The sequence below is a fragment of the Somniosus microcephalus genome, chromosome 6, assembly GCF_052327205.1.
Source record: "Somniosus microcephalus isolate GS21.2 chromosome 6, FLI_Smic_1.0, whole genome shotgun sequence".
Lineage (NCBI taxonomy): Eukaryota > Metazoa > Chordata > Chondrichthyes > Squaliformes > Somniosidae > Somniosus > Somniosus microcephalus.
Genome location: NC_140992.1, coordinates 91,128,356 through 91,153,802, shown reverse-complemented (window position 1 = coordinate 91,153,802; position 25,447 = coordinate 91,128,356). Strand labels below are relative to the sequence as shown.

The following is a 25,447-nucleotide window of genomic DNA, read 5'->3' as shown; positions in this document are numbered from 1 at the left end:
GGAGAGATTGTGTCGATTGGGCTTATACTCACTGGAGTTTAGAAGATTGAGAGGGGATCTCATCGAAACCTATAAAATTCTGTCAGGCCTGGACAGACTAGATGCAGGAAGGATGTTTCTGATGGCCGGGGAGTCCAGAACCAGGGGTCATAGTCTAAGGATAAGGGGTAAGCCATTTAGGACTGAAATGAGGAGGAACTTCTTCACCCAGAGAGTGGTGAACCTGTGGAATTCTCTGCCACAGAGGGCGGTGGAGGCCAGTTCATTAAGTATATTCAAGAAAGAGTTGGATATATTTCTTAAGGCTAAAGGGATCAAGGGATATGGGGAGAAGGCAGGGACCTGGTACTGAATTTGGATGATCAGCCATGATCTCATTGAATGGTGGAGCAGGCTCGAGGGGCCGAATGGCCTACTCCTGCTCCTATCTTCTATGTTTCTATGTTTCTATGTTTAGCACAGAAAAATGTTCCAGGATGCTTCACAAAGGCATAATCAGATAAAAATGGACATTGAGACAAAGAGGAGATATTAGAAAGGGTGACCAAAAACTTGGCTGAAGGGGTGGGTTATAAGGAGGACCTAAAAAAAGGAGAGGGAGGTGGGCAGGTGGAGGATTTTAGGGAGGCAACTCCGGAGTATGGGGTCTAGCCAGCTGAAGACAGGATCCAATGCTGCGACGAAGTGGGGGAGGGCTGCACATAAGGCCAGAGTCAGTGAGTATACTCAGAATACTCTGGTGTACCCTCCACTACACCCCTGGTAGTACACGAGCAGGGACTAGAACCCTATAGTGGGAATCTTGGAGAATTTGTGTTCATTTTGCAGTTTCCTTACCATCTGGATGCAGGCATGATGCTAGGTGAATACTCCCCCTCTCCAACCTTCTCACTCGGGCAGTTCGTACAACCAAAAGAGCGTGAATAATATTTCAGGTGACTTTGGGCCATGCTGCGCCTATCCTTTTAGGAGTAAACCTACACCAATGCATTATTTGCGTAAATCCAGTATACTCATGTGAGCAGATCTTTTACATGGGAGTGGGACTATGTAAACGAGTAGCAGAGGGTTTTGCCGGACGTAGCTCAGAAGCGGTGCAAACAATCAAGGAAATTTGCTTGTTGGGAAGTTATAGCGTAAAACTGTTGTCAATCAGTTACATGCGAATTTCCTCAACAGCAAAAAACATGGTGCACCGCTGTAGTTATGCCGATACTTGCCAGAAAATTCCGGGCCATTGTAACACTTCCAATATTAGCACTGTGTAAATTGAAACATCTCCCACAGATATGGAGTTAAATGTAAACCTTCTGCACAATTACTGGAAATCATAAGAATTGCAACACTTTTTTCAGTACCTGGATTTAAGCACTTAATTCCTTTGAAATTAGATTCTTGGGAAACTTAACAATAGCACAATTCATATGTACACATGTGCTACATCTACTTACATATAGTTAAGAATATTTTTAATAAATAAGGAAAAATATATTGCATGATTTTGAAAGAGGATTTGTCATCAAGTCCACTGTCAAAAGGGACTAATATGCATCTGAATTAGTACTGGTATGAACCTAACTCACAAGGCAGGTGTGGTTGAAATTAGCACCAATTTGAACGTATTATATGCCATGTTGGAGGTCGAAGTGCATCTGATTTTGGAGCCAGTCTGTGCCAGTACAATCAGAGCAATAGTATGACTGCTATCAGTGAGTCATTCAGTATCTCATTACTGCATTATGAGTCATTTGCTCAAGGTTAGGAAAACTTGCTTATTAAAAAATATTCCGTATATCTTTCGGAGATTTGTATTTCAACAAAATGCTCAGGAATTATTTTGTTGCCAATTTCCTCCCTCCTTTTTCCTCCTCTTTTCCTAGAGGCACTAACTCCTTTTGGAGTATGGTTCCATGGGTATCAGTCACTCTGTGCTGCCTCTGCATTATTCACAGTTTGAGCCTAGACAGGCTATTTGACCATGGGCAGTAGCCATGTTTGATCCTGTCCTCACTCATTTCCTCAGCATGGGCCACTGGAAGTGGAAATCCTCATTCATTTTCCCTTCTCTAGTCCAGGATCATTGAGGCCAATTTTAGCACCTCAGCTGCCATGTTGTCTGAGATCAGCTAACTCAGGATAGATTAGAAATCAAACCTGAGACTTTCTTTTCTGCTTGGGTCAGTTACATCTTGCCTTTACCAACTGAACCATGGGCTGGAATTTTACTGACATACTCAAGTGCAACTTGGAATGTATCTTCTGCTGCATCAGTGCTAATCTGACACACGAGCACCAAAACTAAACTACTGCCAAAATAATATGAATGCATGCAGCACAGATGCCAACCTTTGATAAAGTAGATTGCAGCCTTCAGTCTCCTCTTAAAAAGATTGTCCCTGTAAGAAATAAAACACATGAAAATATATAGGGGTTGGGGGGGGGGGGGGGGAAATTCAACTTTGGCGGAGTACAAAATGGGTGGCCGAGAATCAGCTATGCTGCCTGATTCGGGCGGAGTGTATAACGGGCGGAATGTATAACGGGTGGCCAATCTGCTATCGCCCATTTTGCGTACCCGCCAAAGTTGAATTTCACCCAAATACTCTCTTGTTTTCTTTCAAGGCCATCATAACCTCTCAACTTTCCCTGTGGAATTACAAAGTTTTATTATTTTTCTTCTTAAAATAAGCCACATTCGAGATTGAGATAACCCACAGTGCGGATAGCTAAAGAGACTCCAACTAATAATGATTCATTCTTCTTAGGATTGAAGTAAATACTGTGCAGATAAGTATAGATGTAAGTGAACATTTGCCCTGTGGAAGATGATGAATTCTGTGCATCCGAGTCAATGGATGAGACATCTGTGGAAAGTGTATGGTAATTGTTACATAGTACAGGTTGTGATTTTCTTTTGATATTTTTGAGTTTCATTCAAATACAGTAGGGGTTAGACAGAAATGACACATAACTTCATCCTTTTAGCTATGGTTGTTGATTGAAACAATTAGGATAAATCAATGAAAATGCTAACTGCATTTGGTACATGGATAGGGTAGGTTCGGAATGATCTTTTTTTTATTTTTATGACTTATGTATCTGTGTACAACTAAATTTTCTGGTAAAATTCAAGAATTCCTGTAAATATGGAAAAACTGACTCTCCAAACCTCTATTCAGTCTCTCAGAGTTTTATAGGGAAATTTAATATTTGTGCAATTTTGTTGGAATCATAAAGGAATTCTTTATAAACACATTGGCCCAGAAATTCAGGTCCCAACGCGTGAGTACGGATGGAGTACTCACGCGTGGACCCGATGGAAGTGCCGGTTTCTTGCAAGCACTACGCATGCGCGGGAAACCGGCATTTCTGATCCTCTGAACTAAGGGGTTCAGAGGTCAAACGCGTGCGCGCAGGAGTCTGCGCGTGCGCGTTGAACTTCCTCTTTTTTTACAGGTTTGCCCGTACGTGAAGGCCTCTACTTTTTGCACATTTAAAAGCCAGGCATAAGAACTTCATTTTAAAAGGTAAGTGGTCAATTAATTAAAATTAGAACATTTTTTCCACAGGTTTATTATTTTTAAATACTTTACAGTAAGGTAAGTGTATTTTTAGCCCTGATTTTTTATAAAATTATTTTTTTCAAAAATTTAAATTATTGTTTAAAATAGTTATTTAATGTTATTTATAGTTGATTTAAATAGTGTGATTTTTTTTCAAATTTATTTTAAGGTTAAGTACTGTTTTGGGCGCCCGGAGTTTTCATGAGTTTGACAGTTCTTTCTGTCAAACTCATGAATGGACTTTTCCCTCCTCCGATTGGTTGCCCAGTGCTCACGTGATCCCAGCCGACGCATCGCGCTAAGTACGCCGCTGGATCACGCAAGCACAGCATGCCGGGAGCTGGACCGGGCCACAGAGAGGAAATGCACGCAGACCCAGGCCTCAACTGCTGGTGCGCTAGGTAAGTGTAGGTCTGGGGCTTGCACCCGCGGGAAGCCCCCAACACGAATTTCTGGGCCATTTACTATTTTGCTATAAATAGGATTCGGAGGATATCTTCTCCTTTACTTTAACTTTTTTGCTCTGTGTGTAAAATTAAAGAAAAATTATTTTACTAAATGGGAATTTTTCTTCAACTAACATACAGAGCAAAATATACCCTCCACTAATCTTTGCTTAATCTTTGCTCTGTTTATTTTGCTCTCCTCCTTTCTAATAACAGCCCCATGTTTTTATGTGGACAATTCCTCACAGTAATAAGTGGTCCAGAAAAAACACTTAACAGCAGCAGCCAGTTACTGACTAATCAATGTTATCATCTGTTGACAGAGCGCAGAGAATTCTCAGCTGAGCACAACATTTGAGCTTTACCCCATCAAAGTGCAGTTCACAAACCATCACTGTCTTGAGGATCAGATTGGCTCTGTTATTGGCTGCTGCAAGTTTTTTTTATATGTGGGAATGCCCGTGATGGTTTTGAAACAGAAGAAGCATTAAGTGCAATTTTGATTGGTGATGGGATCTGTGAAGCTCTCACTTAGATGCACTGCATAGTGTGATAGTGTGCCATACAGAACAGGAAGCTTTCAGGTTTAGTCATGTTATCAGTTTATACCCCTGAGGGGCAAGAGCTCTACTTGCCAAAAAAACCCAGCCATGGGCGACTAAAGAGGTAAAGGACAGCATAAAACTAAAAGAAAAAGCATTCAAAAATGCAAAAAATAGCACAGATCCTGGCGAATGGGAAAGATACAAAGAACAGCAAAGGGTCATAAAACAGATAGGAAGAGTTACAAAAAGGGAGTATGAAAAGAAACTTGCAAGGGATATCAAAATCAGCACAAATAATTTTTACAATTATATTAGGAAAAAGAGGGTAGTCAGGAGCAATATTGGCCCCTTAGAAGCTGAAAGCGGTGATATTGTCAATGATAATAAGGAAATGGCAGACGTGTTGAATAATTACTTTGCGTCAGTATTTACAGTAGAGGAAGAGGATAGCATACCAGAAATCCCATGGAACTTAATATTGAATCAGAGACAGGGACGCAATAAAATTAATGTAAGTAAAATAACAGTAATGAAGAAAATAATGCCACTAAAGAGTGGCAAATCCCCAGAACCAGATGGTTTCCCTCCCAGGATGTTAAAGGAAGTAGGTGAGCACATTGCAGATGACCTAACTATAATCTTCTAAAATTCTCTCCATTCAGGAACCGTTCCTTTAGATTGGAAAATTGTGCATGTCACTCCACTATTTAAGAATGGCGAGAGAGGGAAACCAAAGAATTATAGACCAGTTAGCCTAACATCTGTTGTCGGGAAATTGCTAGAGTCTATAATTAAGGATAGAGTGACTGAACACCTTGAAAATTTTCAGTTGATCAGAGAGAGCCAGCATGGATTTGCGAAAGGTAGGTCATGCCTGACAAACCTGATTGAATTTTTTGAGAAGGTTTCTAAAGTAGTGGACAGGGGAATGTCTATGGATATTATTTATATGGACTTCCAGAAGGCATTTGATAAAGTCCCACATAAGAGACTGTTAACTAAGGTAAAAGCCCAGGGAATTGAGGGCAAATTATTGACCTGGTTAGGAAATTGGCTGAGCGTCAGGAGACAGGCAGTAGGGATAATGGGTAGGTACTCTAATTGGCAGGAGGTGAATCTTATGTTCATTAATAAATAGACATTCTTATTATGAACACAGCTAGCTTCTGCTAGACACTTTTACTGAGCACATGTGGACTAGGTACAGTATCTGTAGAGGCTTCCATCTTGACTACTGCCTTGTGGGTAACCTAGTGCCTCATGGGTAATGTAGTCTTAATATGCATACAGCTGGGTAGTGTAGTCTTATATACAGCTCTACACAGCTCTACGGCTCCACCTAGTGTCCACTATAGAATGACATGTTATTGATCATTACAGTGACTAGTGGTGTCCCACAGGGTTCTGTGTTGGGGCCTCACCTACTCACTGTATTTATTAACGACTTAGATGATGGCATAGAAAGTCATATATCCAAATTTGCCATGTCACAAAGATGGCAGTGTAGATGAAAGCAAAAATCAGTATCCAATGGCTCCTGCTAGAAAGTATAGATGGTTGGGCATCAAGTGAGGATGCAATCAGCTGTGATGCTCTCCTTGATAAAATAGTCAGCTGGAATTCGCTGATAAGGCACATCATTAAAAAATGGTCACACAGGCAAGGTACTGAAGGGTTTCAACATCTGTGGAACCAAATAGCAGCAATGATTCAATGCTCTTAGGGAAGTAGGTGAAAAAAATCAAAGGACAAAAAACCTCTCGTTGCATGATTTTTCTTTCATTCTTTGTGGCAGAGTATCCACATCCTTGACTTAGAACTTCCCCCACACAGCACAGCGACACAACAAGTTGGAACATCATTGTGCTGAACCATCATCATTCCTTCAGCAATTTAAGGAATTGTCTCAGTGCCTCATGGTCAGAGGTGAATTTATTGGTGTATCAAAATGGTCACATTTGGTGACAAATGGAAGCTGCTGTAACAAACTTAAAATGAAGTGGCTGTACAGCAGAGATAAAGGGCTCAATTTTGTCAATGGGGTGCTTTTGGAGGCGGGACTCCTACTTTTTGGGTTATAGTCCCGCCTCCATCGACTTGTAGTCAACCCACGCTATTTACCCTTGATTGACCTTGTTAAGCCCGCCCAGCGGGCTTAGCAGGCCAACTAAGGGACACCTGGTTACTGGTGATGTCAGCGATTGACATTTCATCTGTCAAGAGCTTTTGACAGATGAAAAATCAGCATTTGGCAGCTCTGTGAAGCTGTCAAACACTGACAATCTGTCTTCTAACTTGAGTCCTTCTACTCAGACTCAGTTAGAGAGTTCTCCAGACCAGAGAGCAGAGGCTGCAGCTTTTGACAGTTCAGCGACCATTTTGCTTTCTGTGCCGGTGAGCTGAGGGACTCCCGAGAACTGAAGGAATGAAGCCTGCAGGAGAAAGTAAAGGTAAGTAAAACTTATTAAAACACTTTGCACTTACTTCACACATTTACCTCTGCACACATGCACCCATCACTCACCTGCACAATGGACATCGCGACCCCTCCAACCCCTGCAGACCGACGGTCCGCCTCGCTAACTTGGCATGGTTTGGAGCCATCGGACAACCCACACTTCAGGGCTAAAAATAGGGATTAGGCAAAAAACTGCCTGTTAACTACCTGTTAATAGGCAGTTAATTGGCACTAATCCCCTTCCCGCTTCGGGGAGGCGGCTCCCAGCACAGTTCGGGTACCCGCCTCCTGGGACATTGGCACAGAGGCGGGTTGGGGGCGGGATGGGTTCCTGCCCCCCGATTCTGCAATTTCCCCACCACTCCCGCCTCCAAACCCGCCTCCTCGGGGCTTGGAAAATCGAGCCCAAAGTATCACTGCAACTTAGTTGGAGTTTACTGCAGCATTTCTGGTTGAAAATAACTGAGTCATTGAATAAGTCTATTCTTGAATAATTTAAATCCACAAAGGTGAAGGAGTCAACTAAATAACTCTCAAAAAAACTTGCAGTACAATACAATAATTTTGAAGTTTATTTAAAGCACTCTGAATAACAGCTAAAAAATAAAAACTAACTCATGGAAGTAACTGAGGCTGTCTTGAGAGCCTTTTCTCAGTATTTAAGCAGTGGATTTCTGCATTTTCATATTACTGACAACTGAACCATTAGTGCTCATGGTTCATTCAGCTGTGAGGTATACTTGCTATAGAATTTCCTAATAAGAAATGACAGGTTGGCCTAGGATTTTTGACTCCTACCCAATTATTAATGCCTGGCAGCATTACATATTAACAATGTGTGGCCAACTGGCTCAAAAATTGATTAAAAACTTAATAAAACTTCAACATAAAATGAAACTATAGAGGGCGATTTTCCCAATGGAGGCGGGTTGGAGGCGGGTTTCGGTTTGGGTGGGTTCCAAATCCGCCTCCACTGAGAGGTGGGAAAAATTTGCAATTTTCCCCTAATTGGCCAGTTGATTTCAGAGGTGTAGGTTCCCCTGGGCCAATTAGTGTTTTGGGACTGAAACTCGCCTCTGGTGACGTCACTTATCCAGCTTCATTTAAAGGCTGCTTGCTGTCTTGGCTCATTCCACTGGTTTTTGGTCGATGCTGCACCACCTCCAAGCTGTTATCTCCTTGCCAGCTCCAAGACAAGGGCCTACCCGAGGTTCTCGGATGAGGCGCTGGGTATGCTGGTTGAGGGGGTGAGAGCTAGCAGGGAGGTGCTCTTCCCCTCATCTGGGAGGAAGAGGCCTCCCAAAGAAACCAAGGCTGTGTGGGTCCAGCTGGCAAGGGATATAACCTCCAGATCTGTGTGCAGATTGGGTGATTGTTTCTGTTTATTGATGAAATGCCATCCCTGTGGGAATGTATTAAAATTAGGTGATGGCAAACTGTTGGTGTGATGGCATCTGTTATTTCGGCTTAGGCAGCTCCACATTGCGGGCTCCGTGACACTTGCGTGGTCAGGTTGGTGGTCAGAGTGAAAGGAGGCCAGAGAGTCATGTCCATTGTCTATCATGTGTTAAGAAGAAGCCAAACACATGTGCCACAATGGGCAACCTATGCAAATCTGGCCAGGATGAGTGCATTCCTTGCACAATGTGCTTCCATGCGCTGGCGCCTTCTGCCCTGTGCAGCATCAGGTGGGTGAGCAGGAGGTTGAGGCTCCTGCTGCTGTTGCTGCTGAGCTGCCTGGTTCTGCTGCTGACGTGGCTGCTCCTCATCCGAATCTGAAGTCCATGGTGAAAGGAAATAAATGGTTCCCATGCTGCTGGCAGATACCTCCATTGGGGAAGCGCTCAGTCCAAGCAGGGAGAGGGTCTTCCAAGGGGGCCCCACAGTTGAGAGCTAGAAGCTACAGCACCTCTGACTTCGGTGGCCTGCTAAAAGTGCTGAAAGACCTTTGGAACAAATGTTCTGCCACCTGCAACTACTCCCTGATGAAAGCTCAGTTTTAATGGTGGAGCTGCAGCTGTGAGGAGTGTTATATCTCAAGAGTTTAATAACCTTACTTGTATAACAATTAAAAGAGTACACAGGAGAGAGAGTTCAGTTAACAGCCATCTTTCCAGAGAATCTTCTCAACTTAATGCACTCAATTTCCCATAGTGCATTGCACATCCCAACTACGGTAAGCTATGTGGGACAATTCAAATACAACATTCAAAATACACAACAAGGAGGCCACCCACTTGTCAACCCGCCAGGATTAGCTGGCATGGTTTAGGAGGGTCGTGCAACATGCTGAAACTGTGATAAATTAATGAAGGCCTGTCAAAATAGGATTATAGAGGCCCTTAATTACTATTTAAGGGTCTTAACTACCTCTCCCGATTGATGGAGGCGGGACCTAATTGCACTCATCAAACCCGCCACCAGCAAAATTGCGCGGAGGTGAGTTGGAGGCGAGTTCCAAACCTGCCCTCAATTTTTGCCATTTTGCCAACTATCCCGCCTCCAATTCCGCCTCCTCAGGGCTGGGAAAATCACCCCCAAAGATTTTTAAAAATTATGGACAGGAATGACTCAAGTCTAATCTTGGGTTTCAGATGACAGGTATATATACAGCTCAAGCTTCAACCTTGAAACTTATTGTAGCTCCACTGGATTCTTGCCTTGTAATCATTCCTGGGTATTCTTTATTCTATATATAATTAAAAATACTTTTAAATTTTGGCTCCTGATGGAGGTAAATAGTTTTAAAGTGGATTACAGGTGTGACTGAATGTTGGGGATTTCTGTTGTACTATCGTGATCACTCGACACAAAACCTTGCATTGATTCAGGATAACTGCAACCCTTATTTTATCAGATTTATTGGTTACTGCAGCTAAAATGTACCCTTAGCACAGCTCGCTGACAGTCCTGTTGTACCAACAGCTGTAGCTTAATAAGCAGACAGTGACAAAAGGTCTCTATTATAGCCTAGAGGCACAAGATTCCCAATTATTATATTCTTCAACTAGGCTACTAAGTATGATTGGATAATGAGCCCTCATCACTTAAGATAGTAGTTTTTCATTATTGCCAATTGTCTGACATCTGCTGGTGATGGTCTTCAATGTGATATCAGCTACAGCCTAAACACGACCATGTTTCATTGGAAACAACATAGCACAAGCTGTTCTCTGAGTAAAAGCTGATCACAGTGCCGGGCTGGGCAAAAATATTCCATTTTTTAAAAAAGTCAGCTAGCTCACAGATAAAATGAAACAAATATTATTGACTGCAATTTTCTAACTGTAACTGTGAAATCACTGCCCATATATAATACAAGGGACCTCAGCTGTGTAATAATGTTCTCACCAAATAGAGTCTTGATCATTTCCCTCAGGGGAAAAGCTTACCTCTGTAGGCCTGAAGTGTCATTCCTATTTGTATATAATGCCATGTCACTGTCTATAAGACTCTGATATAAATGCTTCACCCTGATAACAGCATTTCAAGCAGTCAGTGAGCTTAAATAAAACTGTAACAAGAGCTTTAGATTCCTCATGCTGAACTGACTCCTGTCTCTCCAATACAGACATAGACTTTGCCACTAGGAAGATTGCAATTCATCTCAAGCAGACAAAGGAAATCAAACAGGAAGGAGACAAATTTGTCACTAAATCTCTAAGTACCTTCAGAAACTACAGCCTGGATTACACAATTGGAGAAGAATTCGAGGAACACACAAAAGGCCTAGATGATAGAACAGTCAAGGTATATGTTGTTTTTCAATGAGGGTATTTTTCTGGGTGTTTCTATCTTTTTGTATTTTTCTTGCCTTTTTTCTCGTCATTTGCTTGGCCTAACACCTTGCAACTGAAAGGGAGGATGTGTGACCTGTTTCCAGGCTAACACTAATGCCCCTTTTAAATCAAGCACTAGTACCAAGGAATGCCCACGCTAATGATTAGCCCCATCATGTCACTCCCAAATGGGTTATTTTTAAAAACAAGAAATGTCAACTGAGAACTGTAGTGTATGTAACTGTTCTACCTTTAAGAGAACTATTGTATGTAACTGTTCACCTTTAAGAGAACTATTTTAGGTGTGGCACTACTTTATCTTGGCTGCTGTATACTGTAATACCGACGGTGACCACACCAGTATATAAGTGCTGTGTCAGGATTTATTGGGCAGATTCGCCCTGACCTTCGAATAGTAAAGTCCTGTTTAAGTTACTCTTGTAGTCTGTGTATTACTTCGCTATACAACCCACAGACTTTACAGTGGCGACGAGTTCGATCTTACCCTGCGGCAACAATACTTCTGAAGAAGTAAACGAGCGTCGAAAAGAGGCACCCGCCCTCGTCGTTTTGCTGAGAGAAAACTCGAGTCTGCAGACCAAGAAAGGAGGAAGATTTCAAACACGAAGTCTTCCATCAGCAACAGGCACGGATTGTCCCTTCTGCCACGGTGGTGAGTGAGCCGATCAACACGAGAAGCAAGTCGGCCACGGTGACTGTGAGTAAAGGGAAAATAGAAACAAATAAACGGAGGATAAGGGCGGTGCACTCGACCACGGTCGAGGGGGAAAGGAGCCGGACAGAAGTCGGGCCCAGAGGCGCTGAGACTGGGGCAGCGTGGAGCAGAAGCCGCGGTACAAGCGGGCTGGGGAGCGTCGTGAGACGGCTAGACCGCGATGGCGAAAAAGGCCGGACAACTACCGCGACCACGAGGCGCTGCGACCGGGATCGTAAGGCGCGGGAAGATATAAAAATAAATAAGCCACGGAGAACTCAGCCGCAGCCGGGGAGGAAAGCACCGGACTGCGAGAAGCTGGGAGGCGCGATTGGGGTGAAAAAGGCCAGACAGTGATTGAGGCCACGAAGCGCTGCGACCGGATCGTAAGGCGCGGGACGATATAAAATAAATAAACCGCGGAGAACGTAGCCGCAGCCGGGGAGGGAAGCACCGGACTGCGAGAGGGCTGGAGGCGCGATTGGGAGCCCGAGCGAGCGGGAGAGACAGAGCCCGAGCGAGGAAGGCTGAGCGAGATCCAGCCCAGCGGCTGAAACTGTTCGCCGCCAACGGGTTGTACCCAGCACCGGCTGCCCTGCCGAGAGAAGGGAACGCGCTGAAGCCGACGCGCAGGCTGCAAACCCGAAAGCCAGCGGCCGTCGCCCGAGGGAAGCTTACCCCTCCTGCCAGGGGAAGAAACGCGGGAAGCCGCCAGTAGGCGGGGAAGAAGACAGAAGCGGGAACCGCCATTTTTAAAGTGGGCGGGGAAAGAAGATAAGCGCGGGAAACAGCCATCTGGAAAAAAGAAAGTTAAAGAATATTGTTGTTGTTTCTCAGGAAGAGTGTGAAGATGCCTAAGCATAGTAACAGCAACGGTTTCAATGCCGAGGTGGAAGACTGGCCCACGTATGTAGAACGCATCGAGATATATTGTACGGCTAATAAGATAGCAAATTATGAAAAAGCTCTAACCTTATTAAACTCAATGGGTGCAAGGACATACGGGTTATTGAAGCATCTTCTATCACCAGCTAAACCGGCGGATCAGTCTTTCGATAATATTGTTGCTGTCCTGAAGGATCATTTTAACCCCGCACCGCTGATGTTAGCGGAACGATCTAAATTTTATGGGAGAACGCAACGAAAAGAGGAAAGCAACGTGGAGTACTTGGTCGAGCTGCGTAGACTAGCGAAATACTGCCAGTTTAGAGGAAATCTGACAGAGGCATTGCGAGACAAGTTCGTGTGTGGATTGTCGAAGGAAGGAACGCAAAAACGACTACTCGAAGAGAACGATCTTACACTTGATAAGGCTGTCCTTACTGCAGCATCGCACGAAGCCGCAGCGAGAGGCACGGCGGAAATGCAGCGGAAGACAGCGGTACTCAGTGTGGATCAAATGACTTCGGGTACAACGAAATGTTCTCGTTGTGGGGAGACAACACACGACCAGAACCAATGCTGGGTTAAAAACCAGGACTGTAGGAAATGTGGCAAGCTTGGCCACATAGCTAAGGTATGCCGGTCAGGAAAGAAGAACAACAATAATAAGTCACCGCAGAAGAAGTACAGAAAGGTACATGAGGTGACTGGGAAGAGTCCAGATGAACAGAATTCGGACTCAGACTCCAACAGCAAGGCACTGGGTAGTCTGAGGATTCATAATGTGAGTAAAGAAGCTGACCGACAAACTATCTGGATCACACTACAGATTGCAAAAGTCCAAGTGAAGATGGAAGTGGACACCGGATCGGCGTTGACGGTCATGAATAAGCATGATTACAAAAAGTTATTCAAACATATTCCCCTACGGGATACGGAGATAGTATTGCAGACATACACGGGGCACAAAGTATACCCCATCGGAAAGATAGAAGTCAAGGTGAGATACAAAGACAAAGATCACCAAAGGATGGACTTGTATGTGCTGCCCGAGGGAGGTCCACCACTTCTGGGACGGGAGTGGATCAGGAAAATAAAGATAGACTGGCATTCACTAAACACAATGACGGTAGATTCCGGGAAGGAAGAGGTCAAACCTGAACGGTTGTCCAGAATATTGGACGAAGCTAAAGAGGTATTCCAGCAAGGACTGGGAACACTGAGAGGAATTAAAGCAAAAATCAAGATTGCAGAACATGCAAGCCCAAAATTTTTCAAAGCCAGATCGGTACCTTACGCGATACGACCTGCTGTGGAGGCAGAACTGGAAGAGCTTGAACATTCAGGGGTACTGTCTAAGGTGGACTGGAGTGAGTGGGCCACGCCCATTGTTCCCGTCATGAAGTCTTCATCAAGTAACAAGCCAGGGGGACTGGGGAAGGTCCGCATCTGCGGAGATTTCAAGATCACAGTTAATCCGGTGCTTCACACGGTACAATACCCGCTTCCGCGGATTGAGGATATCTTTGCTTCATTGTCTGGCAGGCAACACTTCACCAAGATAGACCTGGCACAGGCATACTTACAAATGGAAGTCGAGGAAGAGTCGCGCCAGTATCTCACAATCAACACGCACAGAGGCTTGTATCGTTATAATAGACTGGTTTTTGGAGTAGCTTCGGCTCCAGCAATTTGGCAGAGGGCAATGGAGCAGGTCTTACAAGGTGTTCCAAGCACGCAGTGTTACTTGGACGATATCCTGATTACGGGAGAAGACGAGGAGGAACACCTCACAAATTTGAAACTGGTGCTCACCAGGTTGAAGGAATATGGCCTTCGAGTTAATCGCCAGAAATGTGAGTTCTTCCAGAAACGGATCTCGTACTGCGGTCATGTCATTGACCAAGAGGGGCTGCACAAGTCGCCTGACAAGATAGAAGCTGTCGTGAAGACCCCCGCTCCGGAAAACGTTTCACAGTTGAGATCGTTTCTGGGGTTGATTAATTATTATCACAAGTTCCTGCCAAATTTATCCACGGTGCTACATCCGCTGAATGCTCTGTTGCGGAAAGAAGTGCCATGGAAGTGGAGTGAGGACTGTAAAAAGGCCTTTCGCAGAAGCAAGGCGTTGATTACTTCTGAGGAAGTGTTGGCTCATTTCAACCCAACGTTACCCCTTCGTCTAGCTTGTGATGCTTCCCCTTATGGAATTGGAGCAGTACTTTCACACAAGTTACCAAATGGCTCAGAAAGGCCAGTCGCATTTGCGTCCCGATCGTTGACCTCCGCGGAGCGAAATTACGCTCAGATAGACAGGGAGGCCCTCAGCCTTGTGTGGGGAGTAAAGAAATTCAATCATTACCTGCAGGGCAAGAAATTCACATTACTGACAGCCACCAGCCGTTGGTGTCCATATTCAACCCTAACAAGGCCGTTTCCATTATGACAGCGCAAAGGTTACAGAGGTGGTCCGTGTTACTTGGGGCACACCAATATGACATTGAATACAAAAGCTCCAAACAGCATGGAAATGCTGATGGGTTATCGCGCCTACCGTTGCCGATAGTAGAAGAGGCGGCTACAATGGACCCGGTAGAGATGTTCCACTCATCCATAGTAGAATGTCTACCAGTAACCAATTCGATGATCGAGAATGAAACAAGAAATGACCCGACTCTCTCACGGGTCTACGATCTAACAGTGGAGGGATGGCCAGCACATGGCGAACCAACACTGCCAGCATTTTCGCAACGGAAAGAACAGCTGTCAGTGTGCCAAGGAACCTTGATGTGTGGATCGAGAGTGGTGATTCCACCCAAACTTCAGCATAAGGTGCTAAAGGAACTTCACGAGGGGCATCTGGGTGGAGTGAAAATGAAGAACCTAGCAAGAGCGTTTGTGTGGTGGCCAGGTATTGATGGAGACATCGAGGAAATAACCAAGAGTTGTCTAGGATGCCAGAAGGTCCAAAACGCGCCACCACAAGCTCCTCTGCATCCATGGGAGTGGCCCTCATCTCCTTGGCAAAGGGTACACATCGACTTTGCTGGTCCATTTATGGACTCAATGTTTCTAATAGCGGTGGATGCACACTCCAAGTGGCCGGAGGTAATAAAGATGTCCTCCACCACCACGGAAAAAACCATCACAGTATTAAGGACCATGTTTGCCAGGAATGGGCTGCCGGAACAGGTCTGTTCTGATAATGGACCACAATTTGTGTCCGAAGAATTCAGGAAGTTCTTAAAAAGCAATGGGGTCAAGCACTACACGTCAGCCCCATACCATCCCGCCACCAATGGCTTAGCTGAAAGGTTTGTCCAGACCTTCAAGAAGGCCATAAAGGCCATGGGTAATGAGAACATCAACTTACAACATAAGGTAGATAACTTCTTGTTGGCGTACAGGAATGCAACACATGCGGTCACAAATCAAACTCCCGCCATGATGTTTTTCAATAGAAGACTAAGATGCCGGCTGGATTTGATTAAGCCAAATGTCAGAAGGGACGTAGAGAACCAGCAATTCCAGGGCATGAATGAAAGGCCAACTAGATCTTTTCAGACAGGTCAACAAGTTTTGGCCCGGGACTACCGTACCGAGAAATGGCAGCCTGGAACTATTGTAAAAAGGCTAGGGCCGCTGCTGTATACAGTGGACATTGGTGACAGCATAATAAGGCGCCATGTTGACCAGATCATAGGGTCATCCACAAAGAGCCAACCTACTCCACAACCTTACACGGCTAATGTAGAAACAGAGATACCCAGAGCACCTACCTCCGATCTGGTAATACTGGAATCAGATGATCCTGACACTGTCCTTCAAGCTGAATCGGCCTTGCCGGAAGAACCTACTACCCCACCGAAAACTACTGCACCACCGAGGCGTTATCCGGACAGAGTCAGGAGACCTCCAGAGAGACTGAATCTGTGAACTGTTTTACATAATTTGTATATATGTTCTAATGATATGGTTAATGGGGAATAAGTATGTTGTAAGCTAAAAAGGGAGGATTGTAGTGTATGTAACTGTTCTACCTTTAAGAGAACTATTGTATGTAACCGTTCACCTTTAAGAGAACTATTTTAGGTGTGGCACTACTTTATCTTGGCTGCTGTATACTGTAATAACGACGGTGACCACACCAGTATATAAGTGCTGTGTCAGGATTTATTGGGCAGATTCGCCCTGACCTTCGAATAGTAAAGTCCTGTTTAAGTTACTCTTGTAGTCTGTGTATCACTTCGCTATACAACCCACAGACTTTACAAGAACTTTACAAGGTTTTATTCTACAATGATGCTTATGAATTAGTTGCTCTTGCTAAACAAGTTTACAATATATAAATATGTTAGGTTAGAAGGTCTGTCCCCGGGGGGCATAATTCCAGTGTAGTTGTGCCAGGGGAGTCACGATGTGGGGTGGAACCCAGATTTTCCAGGCTTCTACCCCATTTAAGTTAAGATGAACATCACAACCTGGGGGAGGGTGGGCGGACGCTTCTTCTGCCTGGCCTCCCAGTGTGCTGACAGCAGTTTGGTCACATGTTGTGGGCTCTCCCAGAAATCCTGCCCAACTTAGGCTTGTTAGTTCCCATGGTATCCATGCTTGCTCAGAGCAGGGTGTCGCTCCGAGATCCCAGTGGCAAAGCGGGGTAGGCAGCTATGATTAATGTTGACCTTCACCATCCTTCCCCTAAATTCCAGAAGGTAAAGACGTTTTATATCCTATCCTCTGTAAGCCTCTATCAAAAACTGAATGCAGGCTTCCTATCATCCCACACTTCTTTATTTTCCTTCATATGTTAATGTCAATAGTTATTACCATTGCTGCTTAGTATAGGCGAATCTACTGTAGGAATCATATCACTCTCTCTAGTTAAGGTCCATAAATAAAAACCCCACCATACTGACTTGTATGTTACCTATGCCTCAGCATTGGCAAAACCTCTTCAATAAGTTTCAGCTATCCAAATTAACAGGTGTAGGAACTACTGTAATTTAAAGTCCAAATGAACAGGTTCTACAGTCACTTACCATCCAAACAAAACATTTTTTAGGTTGGAAGGAGAGAGAAACCCCTAACATGTTTGATGCCTCTTTATTATCGATGGTTTAGGTATCAATGACTGGAAATATCTGTGGTTTTTATTGGTGAGGTAAAGTCAGGCACCAAATGCGATTTTGAACACATGGCTGCAACATTTTTACCAATACTTACTGGTGAACTGGTGTTCTGGAGTCCAGCTGGCATTTGTGGCAATGGAGTAAATGAGATTAGTTTTATACCAATTCAAAACTAGATTAAAAAAACCCAATTCTTATGCTTCTCCCCCCTCCTAAAATGTTGGGATATGGTTCCACGAGTGCCAGGTACCCTCACCCAAGTGGCCATCATTCAAGATTGAGCCTTGACAGTGAGTGTAGGCAGACTATTTGGCTGCAGGGGCATCAGAGCCAATACTGATCCCATCCTCACCAATGTTCACACATGCATGCTCACAGCAGATGTTACTGGACACCAATCAAGAACAGGAACCCTGGCTGAACTTCCACTCCCTACCCCAGGGACAAAGAGGCCAATTGTAGCAACCCAACTGAGATAAGCTTGTTCAGTACAGACCAGAGATTGAACCTAGGGCCTTCCTGGTCTGTATTGCTCAGCTATACAAAGTAATTATACTCATTAGTCTTGAAGTCCAATAATAAACTTATTTGTTTCCTTGCAGACGCTGGTGCAGTGGGATGGTGACAAGCTGGTCTGCGTTCAGAAGGGTGAGAAGGCCAACAGAGGGTGGAAGCACTGGATCGAGGGCGATGAACTGCACTTGGTAGGAAACCTTATGCAGGATGATTACACAGCACTCTGATTAAAGCCATGCCCGTAATGTGATGAAATATTATTTACATGAATGCTGGGTCAAATGCTTTGCCAAATAAAACTAATCATTCAATTGTGTTCTTATAAAATATGGATGAACAATTGCTTTGACATTAATGGTCCAATAGTTTCAGTTCAAATATAAAATACATCTGCGTGTCACGATAAGAGGATGCTGCGACCTGCAGAGAGTAAAAATAAAGCATTGCCACTGGCTCTGCTTCCTGCATCTCTTCTGATGCGCTGTCTGTATCTCACCAGTTGTCTCTCTGTGAACAATATACGTTAATGTTACTGTAAATTTCATTTTACTAGAGGCACTGATGTATAAATCACTCACCATGTATCACACGTGGCAAACAAGGACTGCAATGTTCAAAGAGTTCTCAGGGCAATGCGAGATGGGCAATTTTACTAGAGGCACTTGCCTTGCTAGCTTTCCCCACATCCCCCTCACAAAAAAGTTATGGAAATAGAAGAAAATGACATAATATAGAATAAGAGAGGGGAAAAGTGTCTTTAGAAGAAAAGTGAGTTAGAGCTGAATAATAAAAGAGGTTGGTGCACTGTCCTTTCAATCCAACCAAAAGTGTTTCCTCACTGTAGGAGTCCCATGTAAAATGAGTTTGGCAGTTTGAATCCAGTTCCTGGTGGGCACAAAACCGCTCATAATTTGGCATTAGATTGGTACGTCATTGAGAAAGGCCACAGGATAAGTAGTATGGGAAATGGAAAAATATCACACAGGTTAATTGGAAAGTGCTATTATGAGGTTGGTGTAAAAACACACTATTGGAGCAGAGCAGAGTAGAGATGACTTTACTTTGCATCTAGCCCATGAGGCAGCAATAGCTGCTGACACTATCGAGTAGATTTTAACTTTTGGGCAGCCGACCAGTGGAGGATGGTGGGCTCAGGTGCTCGTATCAGGTGGGCTTTCAAATTGGCGGTAGCCAGAGTGTCAGCATTAATGAAGCTATGAAGTAAGCCTATGATCCCAATTTGAGGCCCTTACTGCCCCATTAATGCCGGTTTAGGTGAGTTAAAATCCACCCATTTAAGCAACTGAAATGGATTAGTGCTACATTCACCAGCAATAACATACCTCAGCAGTAAAGGAAGCAAATATAGCCCAGTACTTATTGTAAAATAAGGGAAAATCAGGAAGAGTGGGAGTTAAAATAGATTGGGTTAATTTCCCGCTCCATTCCCGCCACATAGCGATTTAAACACCCCTATTTCTTCAGGTGGCCAAGGCATCCACCTGAATCAGGAGGAGCCTTATACATGTATGCAAATGTAGGTGCTATGATGTAGATAGGACCCTGATGGCATTTGAACCGCTGACTGAGCAGGGTGCTGACTGGGGCCGACCCCTCAGTGAAACCTGGCCTGCAGGAAGAATAAGCCCAGCGAGGTCAGTAGTAAGCTTTCATTTGTGGGTCCAGGAGGAGGAGGAGTGCTCCTCTGGGCCCCACAAGGAAAGTCTGGGCCTCTGCTGCCCTGGGCTCTCCCACTTCGCACACACGAAGCAAGCTACCTCTTCCTGATCATTTCAGATGGGCAGTGGACCGGGATGTAAATGAGGCCCGGCCTTTAAAATCAGTCAAACTCTCTCTGCTGCTCGGGGGCTGCCTGCTCGCCCAGCTGACTTACTGAGTTAAAATTCCCCCTTCAATGTTTATTTTTAATTAATTCATGGGATGTGGGCGTCACTGGCAAGGCCAGCATTTATTGCCCATCCCTAGTTGCCCTTGAGAAGGTGGTGGTGAGTTGCCTTCTTGAACCGCTGCAGTCCATGTGGTAAAGATTATAATTTTTCTTTCATTAGTTTTTATTCCCCAATTTTCTTTGGTCACCTGTCCTCTCATGAAGGGAATATGTTGTGTTAGCACCAGGAGCCCTGATACTTTCTGATACTTTGTCCAAATGGCCATCTTTCAGACAATATGGGCAGGATTTTCATTGAGCCACGGAGGCGGGATTGGAGGCGTGTGGGGGGTTAAAATCACAAAAACTGGCATGCGGGAGCCCCCCCGCCCCACCCCCCTCGCCTGGTTCCCGACTCCGAGCAATTTTAACTCAGGTGTGTCTGATGGTCCCGACTCCATCCCGCCTCCAACAGGCGGGACTGGTCGTTAAGGCCCTTAACAAGCACTAAATGGCCTCTATAATCCTATTTTAAAAGGCCCTTGCAATGTTAACCCTTTTCCCACGTGAAACACGCCTGGTGGGAAACACGAATGTGAAACCTGGCGGGAGCACTATTGGATTGTTGACTATCAAATGCAGGTCAAACTTTAAAGAGGAGATTTGACCAGCCATGATTTGCAGGTGGCAGGACTTAGTGGTCTCAGGTCTGGGGCAACTTTTAGAAGGCTTAACCACACCTGTGGAAGGTTGGAGCCTGACACCCATCTCCAGTGTAACCTCCTGGGAAACCCCTCTCGCCACCTTCACTCAGCGCGTCCTCAACTGAGGCATATACCAGAAGCATGGGAGCCATCTATTTCCTTCCCATCTAGGCATTAGAGGAGCTCGAGCACCAGCCGCGGCACCAGCAGAACCAGGAACAACAGCAGAACCAACAACAGCAGCAGCAGCAGGAGTGCCAGGCTGCTGCTCACCCACCTGAAGCTGCACAGGCCAGAAGGAGCCAGCACCTGGAAGCGCAGGAGATACCCCCCAAACAGGGTCTACAGACACAGGGTCAGCTATCTCAACATGTCTGAGCAGTAGTGCCAAAGGCGGCTCCGACTTTCACGAGAGGTAGTGACTGACATCTGTGCAATGCTACAGCAAGAGCTGCTGCCCAGAGGACCAGGTGGAAAAGCATTACCAGTGGCCGTCAAAGTCACCACCGCACTCAACTTTTTTGCCTCAGGCTCATTCCAGGGATCAGCAGCAGACATCAGCGGCATCTCCCAGGTGGCCGCACACACTTGCATAACGCAGGTAACCGATGCCCTCTTTGCCCTCGCGCACAATCACATCCATTTCACCAAGGATCGAGCAAGTGGCACAGCCCGAGCGGTTGGAGTAGCTCATCTGGCAGGCTTTCCAAGGGTGCAGGGCGTCGTTGACTGCACACATGTGGCCCTTAAGGCACCCCATTGCAATCCAGGTATTTTTGTCAACCGCAAGGGCTTCCACTCCCTTAATGTTCAGCTGGTGTGTGACCACAAGAAGGAAATTTTGCATGTTTGTGCCAAGTACCCTGGCAGTTGCCATGACTCCTTCATACTGTGCCAGTCTAGTGTGCCTCTGCTATTCAGTCCGCCAGACCAACTTAACGGATGGCTACTTGGAGACAAGGGCTATCCCCTGAGGACGTGGCTAATGACGCCGTTAAGGAGACCATCCAACGAAGCTGAGGAGAGCTACAACTCCAGCCGCATGTCCACCAGAGCCATAATCGAGCAAACCATCGGTTTGCTGAAGATGTGCTTCAGATGCCTGGATAGATCAGGTGGAGCCCTGCAGTACTCAGCAGCCAGGGTCTCCAGAATCATCGTGGTTTGCTGTGCACTTCACAACATGGCACAACTTCGTGGCTTGCAGATTCCCGAGGAGCAAGTGGCTCCTCACATATCCTCCTCAGATGAGGAGGAGGAGGTGGAGGAGGAGGAGGAGGAGGAGGAGGAGGAGGAGGAGGAGGAGTGCAAAAACGAACATCCTGCAGAGGCCCATCAACCAGCGGCAGCATTACACGAGAACCTTGCTACCCGGGATGCAAGGAATGCACTCATCCTGGCCAGATTTGCTTAGCCTAGCCAATCAAACACTTCTGCCTCGCAGCTTCTTACCAGAGCATTGACAATGGCCAAGAACCAGAGGATTCCTATCACTCTGACCACCATTCTGACAGTTGCAAGTATTCCTAAGCCCTCAACGTGGAAGGCACAATAGCGAAATGACAGACGCCACAATTGCAACATTTGCCATCAGAATTTTTATGTACAATAACGAAGTGATGGCATTTTTACAGTAAACACAAAATTGCACCCAAGTGACTAGCCTTGTGACTATTTGTGCAGAATTTTCCTCTTACGCATGCTCCTACGTGGTGCCTCCCCTGTGGCTTCAGCAGATGTGGAGGCCCCTTGCCCACTTTGCTGCTGCTCCTGTCTCGACACCTTTGGTGGGTGTCCTCTGGGGTTGCGAGCCTGTGAGGGCTCGTCAACAGTCTGCTGCTCCTGCGGCTGTGCAGGGGCTGAGACGCCTATCTCACTTGGGTGTGGACTCTGGTGGGGCTCTGACTGACGACTCTACAGTGGCATGGAAGTGTGAGCGCTTGGAGAGGAGTCCCCACTTTCTTGAGATCTACCACCAACCTCCCTCTTATGGATCAGGTCCCCCTCAGCACCTGCAAGTGGCTGGAGAGCACCTTGCTGCACATCAGGGAGGCCATGGGGACCCGTATCTGCAATGGCAGTCCTACTCAGAAGGACTTCCATGAAGGTCTGGTTTCTCTGTTCAATAGATGCCCATCGCTCCTCAAGAGATGTCATTCTATTCTGAACAATTACCATGTTTTCCATACCCTGGCGACTAAGCTCTTCCATGGGCGTAGCCATCCTCTCCTCTACGGTAGCCATCCTTTCCACGGAGGTAGCCATCCTTTCCGTGTTGATGCGTTCATGCGCCAATGACTCCACAAAGGCTCTGGTCATGTTCGCTATGGACTCCTCCATTCACTCCACACTTGCAGCGACCCTAGAGACAAAACCTGCCGGAGACTCCTGCATCTGTGCCTGGGTCCATCTCCTGGATGGACCCAGAGGCAGAGGTTCGACATGCTGCTGAGCCGAGCTGGCAGAGTCCTGCGCCCTCCGACTAGGGCTCTCCACTGCTGTCCCTGTCTCCACAATCTGCTGATGCTCACTTGTGAGCTGTGATACACCAGGTGACAACACTACTCTATGTCCCGAAGGTCCCACCGAGGTGTGAGTGTCTGCGCTGGTGCTTGGTGCGCAGATTTCTGGTGACGCTGCGCCTTCAGAGGTTGCAACTTCCTCTGAGGAGTCTGGCTGCTCAGCCTCTTCTTCCTGGCTAGGGGGGACGGATGCTTGTGATGGTCCTGTGGGGGAGTAGAGGAAAGAGTCAGAGATGTGATGCCAAGGCTACATGCACATTGCTTTTTGCAGATGCTTATAAGTCCATCTGTTAGAACTTCACAATCATTATCAGCGACTCATGCAATGTCAAAGAGAGAGATGGGAAACTTTTCTGTCACCTGCTTGCTGTGTTGCATCCGTCTGTCCGTCCCCCATGTGCGCATCATCCTCGACTCACACTATTTCGAGTACCGCCTCCTCCCAGGGGTCAGGTGGACTATTGAGGCTGTCCCTCCTCCTGTCCTCGCTCGCTCTCCTTTGTTGTGAGCTCTCTTTTCCTGCAATGAGGGAGACAAGTGGAGGTTGAGTGAGAATGAAGGAGTGAGTGTTGAGATTGCATAGCATAGATACTTAGAAGGAGACAAAGAAGGAGTGAGGTGGCAAGACCAAGGGCCCTCCCTGTGTGTTGTCAGTTGTTTTCATAGCATCACAGTGATAGGGAGTTTGAGGGCTGCATAGTCGAATAGTTACGTGAATATGAGCATAGAGAGAGAGGGAATGGGTAAGGGTACATGGATGTCAGTGTCAAGTGGGATGTGGAGGAAGAGATTGCTAAAGCTGAGTGCTGGTGAGGAAAGGCAATGGGGATCAGATTGAGGGTGATGGGAAATTCATACTCACTTTTCCAGTGCGCTGAAGGTCATGAAATCTTTTCCATCACTGACTCCAGGTTCATTGTGTGACTCCCAAGGAGTTGACCTTCTTAGCCACCTGCAACCACACTGCTTTAGTCTGCTTGGGAGGCCTCTTCCTCTCTGAGGAAGGGAAGAGCACCTCCCTGTGGGCCCTAGCCCATCCACCAATACCTGCACAGCCACCTCGTCGAAGTGAGGAGCTGATCTGAGCCTCCCACTTGTCATCCTTGTTGAAGGTCCCTCTCACACCAAACGGAGAAAGCTTGGCAGCCTGCAGAAGAAGCAAGGCTTGCTGTAGACCTTAAATGCAGCAGCAATGATGACATCGGAGGCAACTTTCAGTCATGAAAAACCCATTTGCCAAGGGTGCCCACACGTTGGAAATCAATTGGACAATTAAGTTAAAATTGCATCAATCTCCCACATCCATTTAGATTCGGGTGGATAACACGAAATGCGGATAACACGACACCATCCCGCACCTGAGTGAAAATCCTGCCCTATGTGTTCGGGGTTGTTCATCTGTGGGGGTACCACAGCCAAGCTTGACCCTGTGAATATGCTATTTCATTGGTGATGTGCTAAATAATGTATTGTTCTTTTTTCCCTTGCAGGAGTTAACGTGTACCGACCAAGTGTGCCATCAAGTTTTCAAGAAAAAATAAATGAAAAGATGTTCAACACAGATTTTTGTCAATCAACATAAGTGTGGACATTTATTTTTCTTACATGCAGCAGATCTATGCCCAATGTCACTCTATGTGTGTTGTATTTTGACAATAAAGGGAGCTTTGTACACTGTATGAATAGTGATTTAAATTACACTAAATTTATTTGTACAAAACACCATGTAGAATAAAAGCAACACATTAGGAACCTTCAATGCCTAGCTTCCAGTGATTGCTTCCAAAGCAACAGCACATTCTGTTTGATGTTCAATGCCAATAATGCATCAGTGGGACTCAGATTCAACCTTATTTGCCTCAGGCAAACACACCTCCCTTTGGCTTGTCCTCCAGAGAAAAGCTCCATCAGAACTCGCAAAAAATTCTCTGTTCTCCCAGCTGGTTCAAGGCAAGAGAGATGAAACATTACATAAGAGAACTCAGGAAAGGAAAAATGTTTCAGGATTTTTGGATTTCTGTTTTTATAATTACTCCATTTTGGTGTAGCAAGCCAGGTGTGGCATTACGATAATTTGCAGCAAAAACGATAAATTCAACACATTGCTTTATCTAATCAATAGGAACTTATAACTGGAAAAATGGTCTTAGAACGCATTTAACAAAGCAAGATTTAAGCTCATTTTTGTGTTTATGCGAGGCGTAGCAATCAATAACAGCCTCCGGACTCCCACCAGCATTGTTTAACCTCATTAAGACCACTCCTTTACTTTACCAAAACAAAGTTCCCATCAAAAATCT

General features: G+C 45.5%; 1 protein-coding gene across 1 annotated transcript in view; it reads left to right on the top strand.

Moving 5' to 3' along the window:
* LOC147115876 (retinol-binding protein 2-like) overlaps positions 1–24,824 on the top strand; it is a 42,152-nt gene extending 17,328 nt beyond the window's left edge. Inside the window, exons 2-4 of the mRNA XM_085990518.1 lie at positions 10,584–10,762; positions 18,120–18,221; positions 24,638–24,824. Of these exons, the coding sequence (XP_085846644.1) occupies positions 10,584–10,762; positions 18,120–18,221; positions 24,638–24,688 (332 nt within the window). The 3' untranslated portion in view covers positions 24,689–24,824. The remainder of the gene's footprint in view (positions 1–10,583; positions 10,763–18,119; positions 18,222–24,637) is intronic.
* The last annotated feature ends 623 nt before the right edge of the window (positions 24,825–25,447 follow it).